The sequence below is a fragment of the Hemicordylus capensis genome, chromosome 5 (genome assembly GCF_027244095.1).
Source record: "Hemicordylus capensis ecotype Gifberg chromosome 5, rHemCap1.1.pri, whole genome shotgun sequence".
NCBI classification, from domain to species: Eukaryota; Metazoa; Chordata; class Lepidosauria; order Squamata; family Cordylidae; genus Hemicordylus; species Hemicordylus capensis.
The window spans coordinates 168,766,922-168,783,053 of record NC_069661.1 but is presented as its reverse complement, the minus strand read 5'-3'; the positions used below and the strand labels follow the sequence as shown (position 1 = coordinate 168,783,053).

At 42.6% G+C, this 16,132-nt stretch overlaps 1 protein-coding gene across 3 annotated transcripts in view; it reads left to right on the top strand.

Moving 5' to 3' along the window:
- The window catches only part of KCND2 (potassium voltage-gated channel subfamily D member 2), a 506,409-nt gene that overhangs the window by 467,441 nt on the left and 22,836 nt on the right, over positions 1-16,132 (top strand). For all 3 annotated transcript variants that reach the window (XM_053253823.1, XM_053253826.1, XM_053253825.1), the window contains one exon: positions 9,414-9,576. In XM_053253823.1, coding sequence (XP_053109798.1) covers positions 9,414-9,576 — 163 coding nt within the window. The remainder of the gene's footprint in view (positions 1-9,413; positions 9,577-16,132) is intronic.

Genomic DNA, 16,132 nt, shown 5'->3' with positions numbered 1-16,132 from the left:
AATAATAATAATAATATATAAATGAAAAACATATAATAACTATATCAGCTTTGAGCACACATTGTCAGTCCTAGAACTCAAAGTACAGCTGGTTTCACCATACCCCCATTCTCACAGTTTTGCACTTCTCCCCATTCTCTTGGGAGAGAAGTGGTTTGACCACATCTCCTCAGAAATGCCTTATACATTCAAATTTTTCTGGTGAGGTCTGACACCTGGTTTCTAGTCTGTACACCCTGGTATGCATTTGGATGGATGACTTCATGTGAGCACAGATTCCTAAGATTCCTCTTAGGAAATGGGGCCATCTGTTTGCATGCAGAAGGTCCGATGTTCACTCCCTTGCATACAACAAAATATTCATCGTCATATTTGTAGCATCTATAGCAGTTTTCTCTCGAATTTTTTTCATCTGTGTGAGGAATAGGTTTAGTTCTGGGCGGCAGTATCAAGGCAGTGTGCGTGCATATGCACTCAGAATGGGACCTTCCTGATTACACCTGAGTGGGATCTTAAATTAACTGAGCAGACATCAAAAAAACATGTGAGCATGCACACATGTGCCTGCCTTAGAGGGCACATTGGTCTCCAGATAGGACTGGGAGAGACTTCTGCCTGAAACTGTGGAAAGCTGCTGCCAGTTAGTATGAAGACAATACTGAGTTATATGGACCAATGGTCTGACTCGATGTAAGACAGCTTGCTGTGTTCATATATATCCTATAGGCATAAAAGTCTGCTAACATATATGGGGCTTTCTCATGCTGCTTTGGGATTATTTATTTTTCTTTCTGATAGGATATGTGATATTTATCTGACCCAAGACTAGGCTTTCCCCCCAGTTCTTTTATTTTAGAAATTGGGGGGAGGTCACCTTAAATTCAGAGTCCTTTTCCTTTTGGGTAAATACAGCTATAACCTGGATTTAATCTGTATTTTTAAGAGGATCATCTCAAATTGAGAATGGTCTTCTATTTGGGTAAATACAGTATCATTCATACACTGAAGTTTTACAGCATAAAGGGCTTCAGAAGCCTCCACAATATATTAATTTAACAATACAAATTGTTGTCGTCTTGTAAGATATTCAGGTCAAACAGATAACATGCGATTATGATGCAACAACACTGACAGGTATCTGGAAATACGTATTTGGACAAATAATTTTTTTAAGCTTCTCTAACCTCTAGTTTAGGCATTACACAATGCAGATGGTGGAGGGAAAGGAAGAAGTGTGAGTGACTCCGCTTCCTGATTTTGAATTTCTTGTGTAATGTCCAAAATGGTGGGTATCCATGTGTCTTCAGTTAAGAGATACACAAACTCCAGATATGGGTACCATCATGCATCACCATGGAGATGAAAGAATCTATCCTTCAGATGTAACACACAAAGTGTGCAAAAAGGATGTATGAGTCACTCATACTTCCCCTCCATCTGCCCCTCCACCTGTTGTAATCTCCAAATCACTTCTCTGGACATCTTTTGCAGCAGATATAATGAAGCCTTGCCAGTTCAGATTGATTGATTGATTGATTGATTGATTGATTTAATGTATTTTTATACTGCCCAAAACTTACATCTCTATGCTTTTCATACGTAATAATTTGAAACTGCGCTATACTAAAGTTTTGGAAGGCATATATGGGAATCAAGGAACAACATCAATCATGGAACAACATCTTGTTCTGCCTGCCACCATTACTATTACTTTTAAAAATACCAATCAGCACTGGCAGTATCACTTCCAAGCTGAAAATATGATCATAGCAAGAAGAACTTTCTAGCTGGTCAGAATATCCCACTGATGCCAAAGAGCACTCAAAAGTGAAGTTGACCACCATCACTGTGAGAAATTAGGCAATGTAGCACTGACAGTGATTCCAGATGGGATAGGAGAAAATGGGCTGCTACATCTCGAATCACTGGTGAAAAAAGATCAAGCTGCCTATGTGAGGGATATGCAGGGACTGGCTGTTGTCCTATATGTTAGCTGGCATTTGCTTTTTAAGTTTTTTAAGGAGAGCTGGTCTTGTGGTAGCAAACATGAATTGTCCCCCTGGCTAAGCAGGGTCTGCCCTGGTTACATTTGAATGGGAGACCACATGTGAGCACTGTAAGATATTCCCCTTAGGGGATGGAGCCGCTCTGGGAAGAGCAGAAGGTTCCAAGTTCCCTCTCTGGCTTCTCCAAGATAGGGCTGAGAGAGATTCCTGCCTGCAACCTTTGGAAGCCGCTGCCAGTCTGTGAAGACAATACTGAGCTAGACCAGTGGTCTGACTCAGTATACAGTAGCTTCCTATGTTCCTATGTTTCAAAGCTTTAAACTGGAGAGAGAAATTACAACTGGTCTGTGTTCTATAATATGCTGTGTAGACAGCACACTATCACAAATGCAAATAGCTCCTTTAAAAGAACATAGTGGATATTTGATACTTAAGATGTCATTTTCTGCCATAAGGAAGATGCAAATGCAGTTAAAAGATGGTTCTGGGTAAACAATCAATAGAACTGCCCCCATACCATTCTTGAGATATATTCACACAACACTGTTCTTCTTGTGGGGTGTTCTAGTGTTGTGCAGTGGGTAGACTGTTGGATTTGCATCAGTCTACATTCAGCCATAAACTCACTGGCTAAGCTTGGGCAAGTCCCTGTCCAGCAACCTAGCCTCACAATAACCTTGAAGAAATAAGTGAGATACTTTAGGTCACTGGAGAAAATGTGATATTTTCATGATTGTTTGTTTGTCCAGCCCTTTGCCATAGTTACATGTTTGCTGCTGAACCCCTGTGGGCATTTATTCAAATGGGAAGCCATTTGTGTTAAGCAGCAACCACACCATTAAGAGTTGAGTCAGAGGAAGGCTCCATCTAGTCCAGCATCCTGTTTCCAACAATGGCCAGCTAGATGCTTTCAGAAGACACATAAGCAGGCCATAAAGGCAACAGTTTTCCATCAATGTTTGCTCCCCAGCAAATGCCTCTGAACCATTTAGGCCTTTCAATGGCTGTTAGTCATGATAGCTATTAGGGGTGTGCACTTACCGATTTTTCAGTCCAAATTCATACCGAACTGCAGGTCTGTGAAGTGGCTAGGTCAAACCAACCAGCCAATCTGGTCCATCCAATTGAACCCGTTCAAACTGGTTTGGCAGTTCAACAGGCTATGCTTGTAAAGGGTAATCCAGTGCGGATTTCTCTATAAAAGCAAAGGGGAACCTTGGCTTTAAAAGTCTTCTAAAGGGTGGCCAGGGGAGGGGGCAGCGAGAGGGCACCTTTAAAAGTAGATGTAATTTGCTTACTGGTTGGTGGCCGCCAACACTGATTCTCAAAGCCCCCCAACACAAACCCAGTGAGCAACGCTCCTCCCAGCAGTATGCCCGTGCAGTGGCAGTGCAGTTACAGAACTGACCTGGCCTCTGTGCATGCGCGGATGGGCACAGAAATTGTGGTTAGGGTAAACAGAGCTTGTGCATGTGCAGAGGCCAGGTCAGTCCAGAATTGCACCAGCACTGCTTGCGTGGGCTGCTAGTGTGGGGTGTGTGTGTGCTGAACACTGGGTCTGTGCAAGGGGGGCTTTGAGGAGCAGCAGTGGGAGCTGCTGTACCAGTAAACACCTTACATCTATTTTTAAAGGTTCCCTCTTGCCACTACACCCCTGGCAACCATTTAGAAGCTTTTCCAAGCCAGGATTCAAGCCAAATCATGTGGTAACACAAATGGCCTCTGAGCACACATGGAGGCCTGGACCGCAGCCAGTCTGGCTTGTCATTTGGGAGGCCGGTGGGGGTATTGGAGGAGCCACCACCACTGCCTCTGAAATTAAAGTTTTTTGCCGCTCCCCCTTCTTAGTCTAGGGAATCCCCCTTTACTTGTAGAGGGAAATCCTCGAGAGATTCCCCTCTACATGTATATCCCCCAAGCCTGCCCATGAGCCAGCTCAGTGGCCAAACTGGACCAGACCCAGTTCGGCTGAGCCCAAGTCCAGTTAAGTTGAACCACAACCTAAATCAGTAAAAACTATCAACCTAGCAAATGCTATGGGGTTTAAAACTAAAGTGTGTGAAGATGTGCTGTGTTGGGCCTGCTTAGTTCTTGCTGTCTGTCAGGAAGATAGATTTTACATGCTGCTGTGCAAAACTTGGCAATGTTATGTGTAATAGTTATGTTTAGTAGCAGGGTTAGGGTCAGAGATTAGGAGAGAAACATAGAATTGGCTTGAGTGACCTGGGGACTCGATTAAAAGCAGAAGGATGAGGGTGATACAAATGTCTCTGTAGAATAGGCAATGGAGGAAGACATGCTCTGTTGTTTCAACTTGCCTTCTAGCACAGCCAAAGGAAGGGCACCACAGCAGGCCAGGATGAAGACCCTTCTGGGTTTTCAGGCTTCTAACCGTGTGAGGTATACAGTAAGAGATGCAATATGTATTAGTCTTTCATTGATAAGGAAGTTCAGGACCCTCATTTAATGGTTTGGTGCTCTATGTCCGCCGCTATGCATTTTTTGATGAGTGTTTTTGCCTGTTCGTAGCCCATGGAAAGTAAGAGTGGAGGGGAGAGCTCCAGGCATGAATTTTGCCAGAAGTTTTTGTTTCCAGGTGGATTGATAATTGTCCTGTAGTTAGGACGACTAGACCCAGTGGGAGTATGGCCATCCAAATTCTGTACGTCCACTTTCATCAGACCTGCTTCTAGATGAAGGCTGGTGTTAGAGACACAATGTGGTACTTGGAGAACTTTTCTTAGGAATTTGGACTGTCCAAGTTCCAGTTGGATGAAGTTGGAGAAGGGGCCCAGTTGAGCACAATAGAGGAGTTGTGCCAGTGATTTGACTTCAAACAGTTTAAGTACTACAGGTATGTAGTGACCTCCTCTTGATCAGAAGAATTTTAGGATGGCAATCCTCTGGGCATTTTGAGCAGCATGAGAGCCATGAGCGTTTCTAGTGCCAGAGGCATGGAAGAGCACCCAAAGGTATTTAAAGCATGAAACCTGCTCACTTTTGTGCCTATTTATACACCAGTGATGTGTCTTGGGTCTTATCAAAGGCCATAATTTTGGTTTTGTCATAGTTAATTTCCAATTGATATTCCATGCAGTACTGGACAAGGGCCCTCAGAGCTTTTTTGAGACCTTTGTGGGTCCTAGAGAGAATTGCTGCATTGTCTGCATAGAACAGAGTAGAGATGTGTCTCTCTGCCAGCTTGGGGAAAGTCAAGTTTATTAAGGTGACCCACCATGGCGTTAATGTAAACTATCCTGAGCCATTTTTGGAGAGCGGTATATCTATCAATCAATCAATCAAACAAACAAACAAACAAACAATGTAGACGTTAAACAGAGCGGGGCAAGAATACAGCCTTGTTTGATGCCCTTACAGGTCAGAACAGTGCTTGATAGATGACCTTGGGAATTGCACCTTACTTTGAGGGGCATATCATGTAGGATATGGATTAGGTACAGCAGGCACTGGTCAAATGAGGAGGCTTCCAGTTTTTCTCACAGTTTGACTCACGCAATGGAATCAAATGCAGCCTTAGACCTATAAAAGCTGTATCGGGGAGTTCATAGTGTGGGTGGAATATTTTTCAATTAGATGCTGTACAGCTAGACACTGGTCAGTGGTGGATTGTCCTTCCCTAAAGCCGGCCTGCTTTCTTGGTCCACCCAGTCCCTTAGCTTCCAGTATAGAAGTCTAACATAGAGCTTACTGACTGTGCTGAGCAGGCTGATGGATCAGTGGTTTTCTAGGTCATCCTTTCTGCCTTATTTGAAGATGGGGACAATGACCGCTAGCCCCCAGTCCTTAAGAATATGGCCATGTTTGTCGATACATGTGAATAGTGAAGCTAGACTAGGGGCCCGCCACACTGAGTAGTTTTTAATAACTCCAGGGTGATCAGGTCATCTCCAGGGCCCTTCCCAGGTCTTAGTGGGAGATAAAGTTCTTAATCTCAGGTGTCATCACTGCTGATCCTGTGGGCAAGTCCTCTACATCATGCTGTGGGCAACCATGTTGCACAGCTTCATCTTTGTACAGATCATTGAAGTGTGAGATGCAGCTGTCCAGGTGTGTTGGGCCATTGCTGGGGAGATTCGCTGTGATGTGCCAGAATGAGGCTGAGTCATTGGATATGACTGCCTGGATGAGGCATGACCAGGTGGCTTTCATAGCATCTCTTTTCTTGCATTTAAGTAGCTGTATATAGTGCCTCGTCTGCCTTGTCCTGCGCTGGCTTCTGCTACTAATGAATATGAGCTGAATCCATTAAGTGTTCTTATTGGCTAATAGTCTGGTGGCTATAAGCCACTTCAAGCCTCAAAGGCAGGATGCCTCTGAGTATTAGTCACAGGGGAGTAACAGCAGGAGAGAGGGCATGCCCTCAACTCCTCCCTGTGGCTTCTAGTGGCATCTGGTGGTGAAACAGGATGCTGGACTAGATGGGCCTTGGGCCTGATCCAGCAGGGCTGTTCTTATGTTCTTATCCTCAGTTGTCCAGGTTTCCTGCACCATTATGATGTTGTGTTTAGAGATGTAGTCGATGAAGGAGAGTTCTCTGCAGCTGATGTGCCAGCCTGCAACATTACAGGACAGAAGGGAAACCTTGTGCTGGTCTCTTGAATGCCAGAGTGTAGTGCTGTGTGGGTTACCAGTGGGGTATCCTGGGCAGAGGTGGGGTGGGTGTGCATGGCCCCTAGATTTTGCTAGGAATATGCATATGGTTGGGTTCTGAGGTGATCGGCTCCAACTGCATTCCAGGGGGCAAATTGGGCACTTGTGGCTCTTGTAAAAATGGGAGTGGTGATGTGCATGCATGTCCTTGCGCTCTTGATTTGGGGGCTGTCAAACCTCTCTCTGGGCATACATTCTCCACAGAGGAGGTTGGCAGCTCCTACATCTCAGGCAAGCAGACTGGGGAGATTAGTGCAGAGATGTTATTGAAATGGGGATTGTTGGCAAACAACATTCCAGATCCCATGGCAAATGAGGCGATGTCCCTGGGAGTTGCATATAGTGGCTGCTGCTGGGGTAGTGAATGCGATGTATGGGCCCCTTCATCTGGAGTAATAGTGTCTGTATGTGAGGGCATAGGTGGCTGTGTCTTCAGCCGATCCCCTATAGTAGTGAGTGGTGGTTGCTGCTCTTGGAGTTGTGCAAGGGATATAGTTTCTTTTTTTTCATCTTTTGGGGCTGCTGTCTTTGTATCTTGTGGGTGGGGGAGTGGTGTTGACACTTCCTTAATTCCCAGATCTCCAGGGTTTGCAAATAATGGTAGGGGCTCTTGGGGTGTAGCAGGATAAATGGGCACCCCTTCCTCTGGGGTTGCTGTAATTATGTGGCTTGCCTGGGGTCCTTCATCATTAGAGAAAGGCTTACATGGTGGTGTTGTAGACTGGGGCTGGGCAGGCTCAGGTAGGCTCAGGGACAAATTTACTCATCATGTTGGGAGGCAGGGGGCATCAGTGATGTCCATTTCACTGTCACTGCTTCTGAGCCTGAGGTAAAATTGGAAAAAATGACTGACAGCTTCCACTTTGGCCTGAATGGGGTAGCAGCCTTAGCACTTAGTTTGGTTTGGGCATACGCATTTATGGTCTTGGGGGTTTCTGGGGTGGCCTGTGAAGGGTAAATGTCCATGTCTTGTTGTCAGTGAGTGAGCTCAGATTCTGGGCAAGAGAGGAGGCCTAGTAATGGCTGTGCTTTCTTTCAAACAGCGGCAAGTTGCATCATCAGTTCAGCAAAATCTGAATCTATAGATTTTTGAATTTCACTCTTCAGGCCATAGAGGGTTAATCTGCTGTGACTGCTGAAGTTTGAAGAGATTGTTGTTGGGATGTTTATTGTAGTCTGAGATCATTGCCATGGGGGTCTTATCAGCAAGGTCAATTTCAGCAGAATGATTGGTGGGTGAGGGGGTTGTTTGTTTTTTCTCTCTCTCTGGGAGCAGAGGCTGAACTGCACAGTCTCTGAAAACTGTTATGGCTCTTATTGAAGCTATGGAGAAGATGCCCCCACGCCAATCTTAGTAGGAGAGAGGCTTGAGAAAAGGAGAGCAAGACACACTTGAATTCTGGGCGGCTAGATAGAAATGGAAAGATCCTAAGTCTATTTGCCTGCGTTGGTGCAGGGAAAATGTTATTAGCTTGCGAGACAATCATTTTGGGCCATTAAAGAGATTCATTGCAATATACAGCAGTAACTGAGATGTTTGAAGTACTCGTTAGGAGTTGACAGAGTGATTTGTTTTAGGTGGCCCTACCGGCGTCTTGCATGGGGATTTGGCAGATGACCCATCTGGGTGTTGCTGAGGGTGAGTTCAGCTGGGCTTTTATTCCACTGTTGCCTTGTGATATGAAAATATCAAAGGCATGGCTGAGTTTATCTACTTTTGCTGCAACGTTGTTTAGATGCCTTCTAGTCATTTCTGCCAGTCATTTCTGGCAGGCACTGCTTAGGTGTTCAATAAGGAGTTTGCAGGGGAGGCGGGGGAAACATCTGAGACTTTTGGATCCCCTGTTTATCTATTCCAGGGGGCTTCTTGGGCTGGAGTTCTTGTTCTTGGATGGTGATGGTGAGAAAGCAGCCTGATGTAATGCTGTCTCCTTTGTAGCAGGCTCCTTAGAAGAAGAGGGGGGTCTGCCCATGCCCAGGTCCATAAATCTGTTCTTAGTGGGGATTGCAATCACATTCTGAAAGAAAGTACTCACAGCTCCTTTCGGTTCAGTGGGAGGGAGATTGGAGTCGGTTTTCATCTGCTTCCCTGCCTTGGCTGAATGGTGGTCACCATTTGGGCTGTTCCTAGTTCTTTTCTTGCCTTTGTTCGTCATGGTTTTGCTTGGAAATTTCAGTCCAGAAGGGAGAAGGCCACTCTAAGGGCCGGAGTTTGTGAGTGGAGCTGCTAGCTTCTTCGCCTTTTGTCTAAGATCAAGTGTAAAAATATATCTCACCATTGTCTCCACATTATCCATACATTTTATCACATATCCATTCCCTGCTAATCATATTGTTTTCTGGACTAAAAAGCAATATAACTTTTCCTCATCAGGAAGGTGCTCCAGTGCCTTGATTGTTTAATCATACTAGGGAAACCCAATATTTTCAAAGGGGTTTTCCCTTACTTTCCAATTGTTTCCCATTCTGTTAGTGGAGCACCCAGTGGAGCAGCTAAGCCAATCCTATAACTTTGGAAGAAGATTCAGACTCATAGTTGGATATGATAATCCAACTATGTGTGAATATATTGTGCTGCGTGAATATATTAGCCCTGCCCTCAAGCTTGAAAAGCTGATTCCATCTACACAAGCCAGTGATCTGAAATATGAATTGCTATTTACAAGCAAGAATGTGATTGTTTCTGCTAAAACTCTAGCATGGAAATATTTGAACTTTTTTTTTTTTAAACTACAGGTATGGTGACATGGTGCCGAAGACAATAGCTGGGAAGATCTTTGGTTCAATATGTTCCCTGAGTGGGGTTTTAGTCATTGCCCTTCCAGTTCCTGTCATTGTCTCCAACTTCAGTCGCATCTACCACCAGAATCAGCGAGCAGATAAGCGCAAGGCACAAAAGGTGCGCTCCTCCTTTCCGTTCCACACTCTGGTTTGGTATGGAGTAGCAAGAAGGTGGCTCCTTTGTATGCTGCATGCTGGCAGAGTGCATTTGTCCTTATTAACAGCAAAAGTCAAAACCTGAATACAAATGCACCCATTTGGGGGTATATTTCAATTTTTCTCTTGCAATAAATTACAATGTTTGTTTGTTTTTGACATCAGAACATATATTCTCAAGTCATGCAAATATTGATTTTAAAACACGTTATCGAAAAGTCATTGCAAACCTCTGTTTTATTGAGTTGTGAAATATTTGCAGGAGCAGCTTAAAGGATGAGGTATAAAACTCTTGAGTAATATGCCTTATGATCTTTCTTAAAATAGTATGCATTTAAATTATTTTGAATAGATCTTTATGAATTTTGAATATGAATTTTTATTATTGTATAAATGCTGCAAATGTTTCCTGAGTGTGATGTTTAGATATTAATATTAAGCTATAATCCGAACATATTTTTAAAGCTGCAGCACCATATGCACTTTCCTGAAGTTAAGCCCCATTGAAATCAGTGGGATTTACATCCAAGGAAACATTAATAGGATCAGACTACACATGGCACTTAAGCCTGCTAAATTAACTTACATGGGATGGATCTAACCATTTAAGTGGTTTGTTGAGTGCATGTTATAATTATTTTTTCAAAAAAAACCTCAATATGTATTTCTTTAAAAATCCTTTTCTTTCTCTTCCTTTTTCCCATCCTCACATTCTCTCATTCATCGAACATCATGAAATATTTCATCTCTGCAGAGCCAAGGAATTATGAATGAAGTTATAATCAACAAAATCAATTTCATTCTAAATGGCCACAGGAAACTTTAATTAACAACCCATATAAGCCCCAATTCCCCAGAGGAGTCCAGTGGGATGCTTTTAATAAAATGTGAGCGACTTGAAGCGAAAGGAAAAGGTGGCTATTACTTCCGATTAAGCCAGGCCTTTCACATTACTGTGATCTAATCTTCACTTTATGTTTCATGGATTTATTAACCATCCCTTGTTTTATTTCCTGAATGGTTGCAGAACCTGAAGGAGGCTGGTTTATTGCCCTGTTCTTTGGCCTGGCCAATGCAGAGGATTAGTGGGTATATTATACACTACTTTGGGCCCTGTATAAAGAAAATGTAGTCTATAAATTACAATCAATCAATCAATCAATCAATCAATCAATCAATCAATAAAACCACTTCATTCATTCCTGAAATATTCCCAGCATGCGAGTAATGTTTTAAAATGGCTTCATAATGTAGAGGAGTGCTCTTTCATGAGTGCCACATTTAGAGTAAGCAAGATATTAACCTTACTTGAGATGTGAGGATATAAGCAAAGCGCTTGGCCTAAATTTTCATATAGCACAAAAGTGAAGTATCATTTGTACTCAGTTTGTAGTCAGACAGCAAATAGCATACTGTGACTAGTTTTTTGGGCAAAACCCCAAAGAAAATCTGAATTCTCAGCTATATGTAAGGATGCTTTACATTTGACAGTGTTTTTACACTTCCTGCATTGGATTACAACTCTTGCTATAATTGAAAACATAGCTCACTTAATCAGTTTTCCCTCAAATCCAGTGGGCAAGCTGAAGTCATCTTTTCCTTTTATTTTACATAAGAAAAACAAGAGTATGAAGAATAAACGCTAACCAGCAAATGTTTGTACTTTCAGTAAAGGTAGAAAGATAATGAAAAAAATGTTATGGGGAAAGCAGCAAGGCACAGTGCTATTAATGTTGAAGCAAATCTATTTCTTTTACAAAAATCTGATCGACCACATTTTTTGTAAATAGTAAGAGTTTCCATTAAGAGGACAAGCTATTGCATTAAGAGGAGCTTCCATTAAGAGGGCTAGGTATTCATAAAATCATTTTATCCTATCATTGGTTTTGTTCTCTGAAACATAGAAAACAACTACTAATAAACTCAGGAACTGGAAGAAAAGGAAAGGGTGTTTAAAAGTCCTGTACTGAATATGTTTAACGATGGAGAAAGAAATGGACTCTGTGTAGCACCTTTGAACACTTCTTCCTTTCTGGGCCCAAAGAGTTTTTATTAAGTAGATATCCATAGTGCCCGACAGAGGAGAATGGGTACACCTTTGTTAGAGGGAAATGGGTACACCTCTTTTATATCAAGTAAACAAAGAATTCATAGTACATAAGCAAGCAATATGAGGTCTAATTCTTTGGGTCTGTGTAGGTGCGCACCAACAAATTGTGCCAGAAGCATAACATCTGAATATACATTTTGCCATCAACCTAGGAAATAAGTTCATATTGGTTCAACTCTGTCATTCATCTCTGTCATTATCAACATTTGTAGATAATCAAAATTCAGTGTAGACTAGGAAGGTTTTGAGAACAAGTTCACCATTAAGGTTCTGGGGCCAAACTTAACATGAAGCAAGGTGAAATGCTTCAGGCAACAGCTTCCAAGGGGACTGCCATTTTCTTTCCTGGTTCCAAACCCCAGTTCTGTGAAGCATTAAAGAAATGAACAGGGGAGGGGTGTCATTTTGACTTTTTGCCTCAGGTGAGAAAATGTCAAAGGCCGTTACTAGTGAGGTAAGTATTATTTTTGACCAGCCAACTAGTTACAATTGGCAGGCAATCTTCAGTTATAGGTACAAATTCAGTACACATCAGCAACTTGTAGATGCAGTGACAGAATAGGTACTGTATCTGTTAAATAATTTCAGTGAAAAAGAGAGTATGGGTTTCTAGAAAGTTCCATTTGCCAAGTTAGTGTTGGCATTTTTTGTATGTTTGAAGAAACTATAAGAATCCTTAATGTTAGGTATTCTACCCTTCCTCCAGAGACTGCTAGACTCACAGCTGCCTTTACACAGAGTCAGCATTCCGCTGATTAAGGGAAGAAATGGAAAACCTCACAGCAAAGAGAGACTTGCTCCAGTAGTACCTCCTTTCCTATTGTATTCTTTTTTCCCCAACTGAACAAAAAGAAAAATGCTTTGCATTGGCTAAATCAAAGCCCAAGTACATCCACTACACCTGACAAAACACTCAGGTGGCAGATGCTAATGGAAAAAATGCAGTTCTTTTCATTCTCTGATGACATACAGAAACCATCCATTCTCCACCTGGCACCTCTCGGGGACGAAACATATTAAATCGCCCCAGTGAATTCTGTCAAAAGCCACTGAATAAGAACAGTAACTGATAAGTTCAATTTTGGCAGCCTGTTCTATGATTAGTAGCACAGTGGCAGCATGAGGAAAAATGACAGGAGTAATTTCAAGAGCAACTAAGTGATATTTACTGGACATATATTTGCTTGGAACATTGCTTAGAAAAGAGGGAATTGCCCACAGATTGCACTTGTCATTAATGTCACATTGCAGAGATTTAAGATACCTAAGACTCTCTACTACAAAATGCGAAGAGGATTTTCTAGAAGAAGATACACTGTCCCCTTCCCTTTCTCATTTCACATTGGCAGTTTCCCCAGAAACAGACCCCATAGTGGCTAGGAAGTAATAAATGCCTTGACCTTGTCTTCAGTTCAATTCACATGACCCAGGTTACATCAGTTGTACCTATTCAGTTGAGTCTGAGCTAGTCCTGTGACAAGATACAGTGAGACATTTGCCACAGGCATCAGAATGCTGTTAAATGACAGCATATTCAACTATTTAATTTGATGAGTTTCATTTAAAAAAAAAAAACAACAGTTGCCAAAATGTTTAAGACCCATCCTGGGCTGAATCTGCACATGGTAAAATGGTTTACTATGAACACAACTTAACATTCAGCCCAAATTTATCACATGACAAATTATTTACTTGCTTTATCTATTTAAAACATTTATACTCCACCTTTCCAAATACACACAAGGCAACTTACAACAATATAAAATGAAACAATATAGACCCCCACCACCAAAAGCCAAATCAGGGATTATAGACCAAATCTAAAAACAAGTAAGGAGACAGAAGACAGCATTCACTAAAATCGCACCAATAAATAAATAAATACAAATTATAAAACCACTGTAAAAATATGGGTTTTCACTATCAGTGGAAGCAAGGAATGGTAGATACAAAATGAACCTTCTGAGCATGGAGCTGCATAACTTGGACACTGCTACTTGTGATTACTGGCCTCTACTCTGTGCTGTCCATCTTCCTCACCAGCAACTTCTTGTGGGAGATGTTGTGCTCCACACTGTTCAGCATAAATTAGACCAATGTCACTTCTCACAATATGGAGGCTGTTGTAAGGAAGCTGCTTGAAAGTGCTTCTGCATGATGGCTTCTCCATTCAGCCAATTGCTATATTTTTTTAAAAATATATTAACTACTCTGAGACATTTTTGCCAAGATTGGTGTTCAGAGGGGCATTGATGAGCCTTCAGCCTTTGCTTCCTGAGCCTTCCCAAACAATATGTAACATTTAACTGGTGAGACTGCAGAGTAGACAAAATCTCCCCCAAGTCCTCATGCCAATTTGGATCAAGAGGGGTGGCAATCCCCATTTTGTCCCCCTGAGAGCAACTGTCTAAACCTGCATTGCTTCATGGGTGATTGGGAGGATGCCATTCAAATCTGAATGTTTCTGAAAGGGAAGCTCTGGGCCTTTAGAATGTCCAGCATCCTCCTCTCATTGGCCAAGACCTGCACACTGCAGCATAAGCAGAGGTGAAGGGTCACATGACACAGGCCATTTTCCTGACACCAGCTGCAAAACGTACACATACACCACTTTCAGAAATGATAATTTGTTTATTTAACTTACATACCTCCCTTCCTAAAATGGCTCAGAATGGTTTACATTAAAATAAAACACACATAATAAAACAATTAAAATCAGGTTAAAATTCATTAAAATTAAAATTGAAACTAGATATCCTTAAAAGCCAGGCTAAAAAGATAGGTCTTGAAGGCTCTCCTGAAGGCCTTCAAGGAAGATAATCCTCTTATCTCCATGGGAAATGAGTTCCACAATCTAGGGGTGACACAGAGGTGTAGCTAGAAGAGAGGGGGCCTGTGTTCAGTCCTCTCCCCAGTGGCCCCTCAGAGTGAGGGATATAATGAAGAACATAAGGAGGCGTGGAGCTGTAGGGCCCAGGTTCTTTGAACCCTTCCACTCAACTATAGCTACACCCCTGGGATGACAGCTAGAAGGCCCGATCCCAGGTTACCACCAGATGAACTGGTGGCACCTGAAGATGGATCCCTTGATGATCTTAATGAGCAGTGGGGATCTGGTAGAGAAAGGTGCTCTCTCAGGTAACCCGGACCTAAGCAATTCAGACCTTTAAAGGTAATAACTAGCATGTTGTACTTTGCCCAGCTGGTGCAACTGTTGAAGAACAGGCATAATGTGGTCTCTCCGTGATACCTCAAAGACCAATCTGGCTGCTACATTTTGAACTAATTGAAGTTTCTGAACTATGTACAAAGGCAGCCCTACATAGAGCACATTGCAATAGTCCAACCTGGAGGTTACCGGCTGGTGTGCCATTGTTTTCAGATTGTTCCCTTTAAGGAACGGGTGGCATTGTTGAATCAGTAGCAGCTGGCAAAAAGTATTCCTGGCCACAGCCTCAACCTGAGATACCAAGAGCACTCCCAAGCTATGAACCTGTTCTTTCTGGGGGAGTGTAACTTTGTCTAGAACAGGAGGTTTTATCCTGTCTTGCATATTACAACCCCCAACAACAAGCACCTCCATCTTGCTTGGATTCAGTCTCAGTTTATTATCCCTCATCAAGCCCATTACTGCCTGTAGGTGGGCATTTAAGGGGCTTATGCCATTTCCTGATATTGATGACAAGGAGAAATAGATTTGGGTGTCATCAGCATATTGATAACAACAACCAGCATCAAATCCCCTGATGACCTCACTCAGTGGTTTCATGTAGATGTTAAAAAGCATTGATGACAGAATGAGTCTGGAGGGACTCCATATAGTAGCTCACATTCTGAAGAGCAACTATCACCAAGTGCCACCATCTAAAATCATAGGACACCGGGAAATCAAGATTAAGGAGTGGAACCACTGTAAAACAGTGCCTCCTATCCTCCAATCCTTCATGACCTATGGTACCGAAAGCTGTTGAGAGATCCAAAAGAACCAGCAGACTCACACTCTCTCTGTCCGTTTCCTGGCAAAGGTCATCTTTCAGGCCGACTAAGGCCATCTTAACCCCATAGCCTGCCCTAAAGCCAGTTTGAAATTTGTCTAGATAATAAGTTTCCTCCAAGACCACTTGGAGCTGGTCAGCCACCACCCTCTCAATCATCTTCACCAACCATGGGAGGTTGGAGACTGGCCTATAATTGTCCATCACCAGGGGATCCAGAGTAGGTTTCTTAAGAAAGGGTCTAACCACTGCCTCCTTCAAACAAGGTGGCATCCTGCCCTCCCTCAGTAACAGAATGATATCAACTAGGCCAACTCCAACAACCTGCCTGCAAGATGAAATCAGCCATGTTGGGCAAGGATCCAAAGAACAGGTGGTAAGCTGTATCAAGAAGCTTGTCCACATCCTCAGGA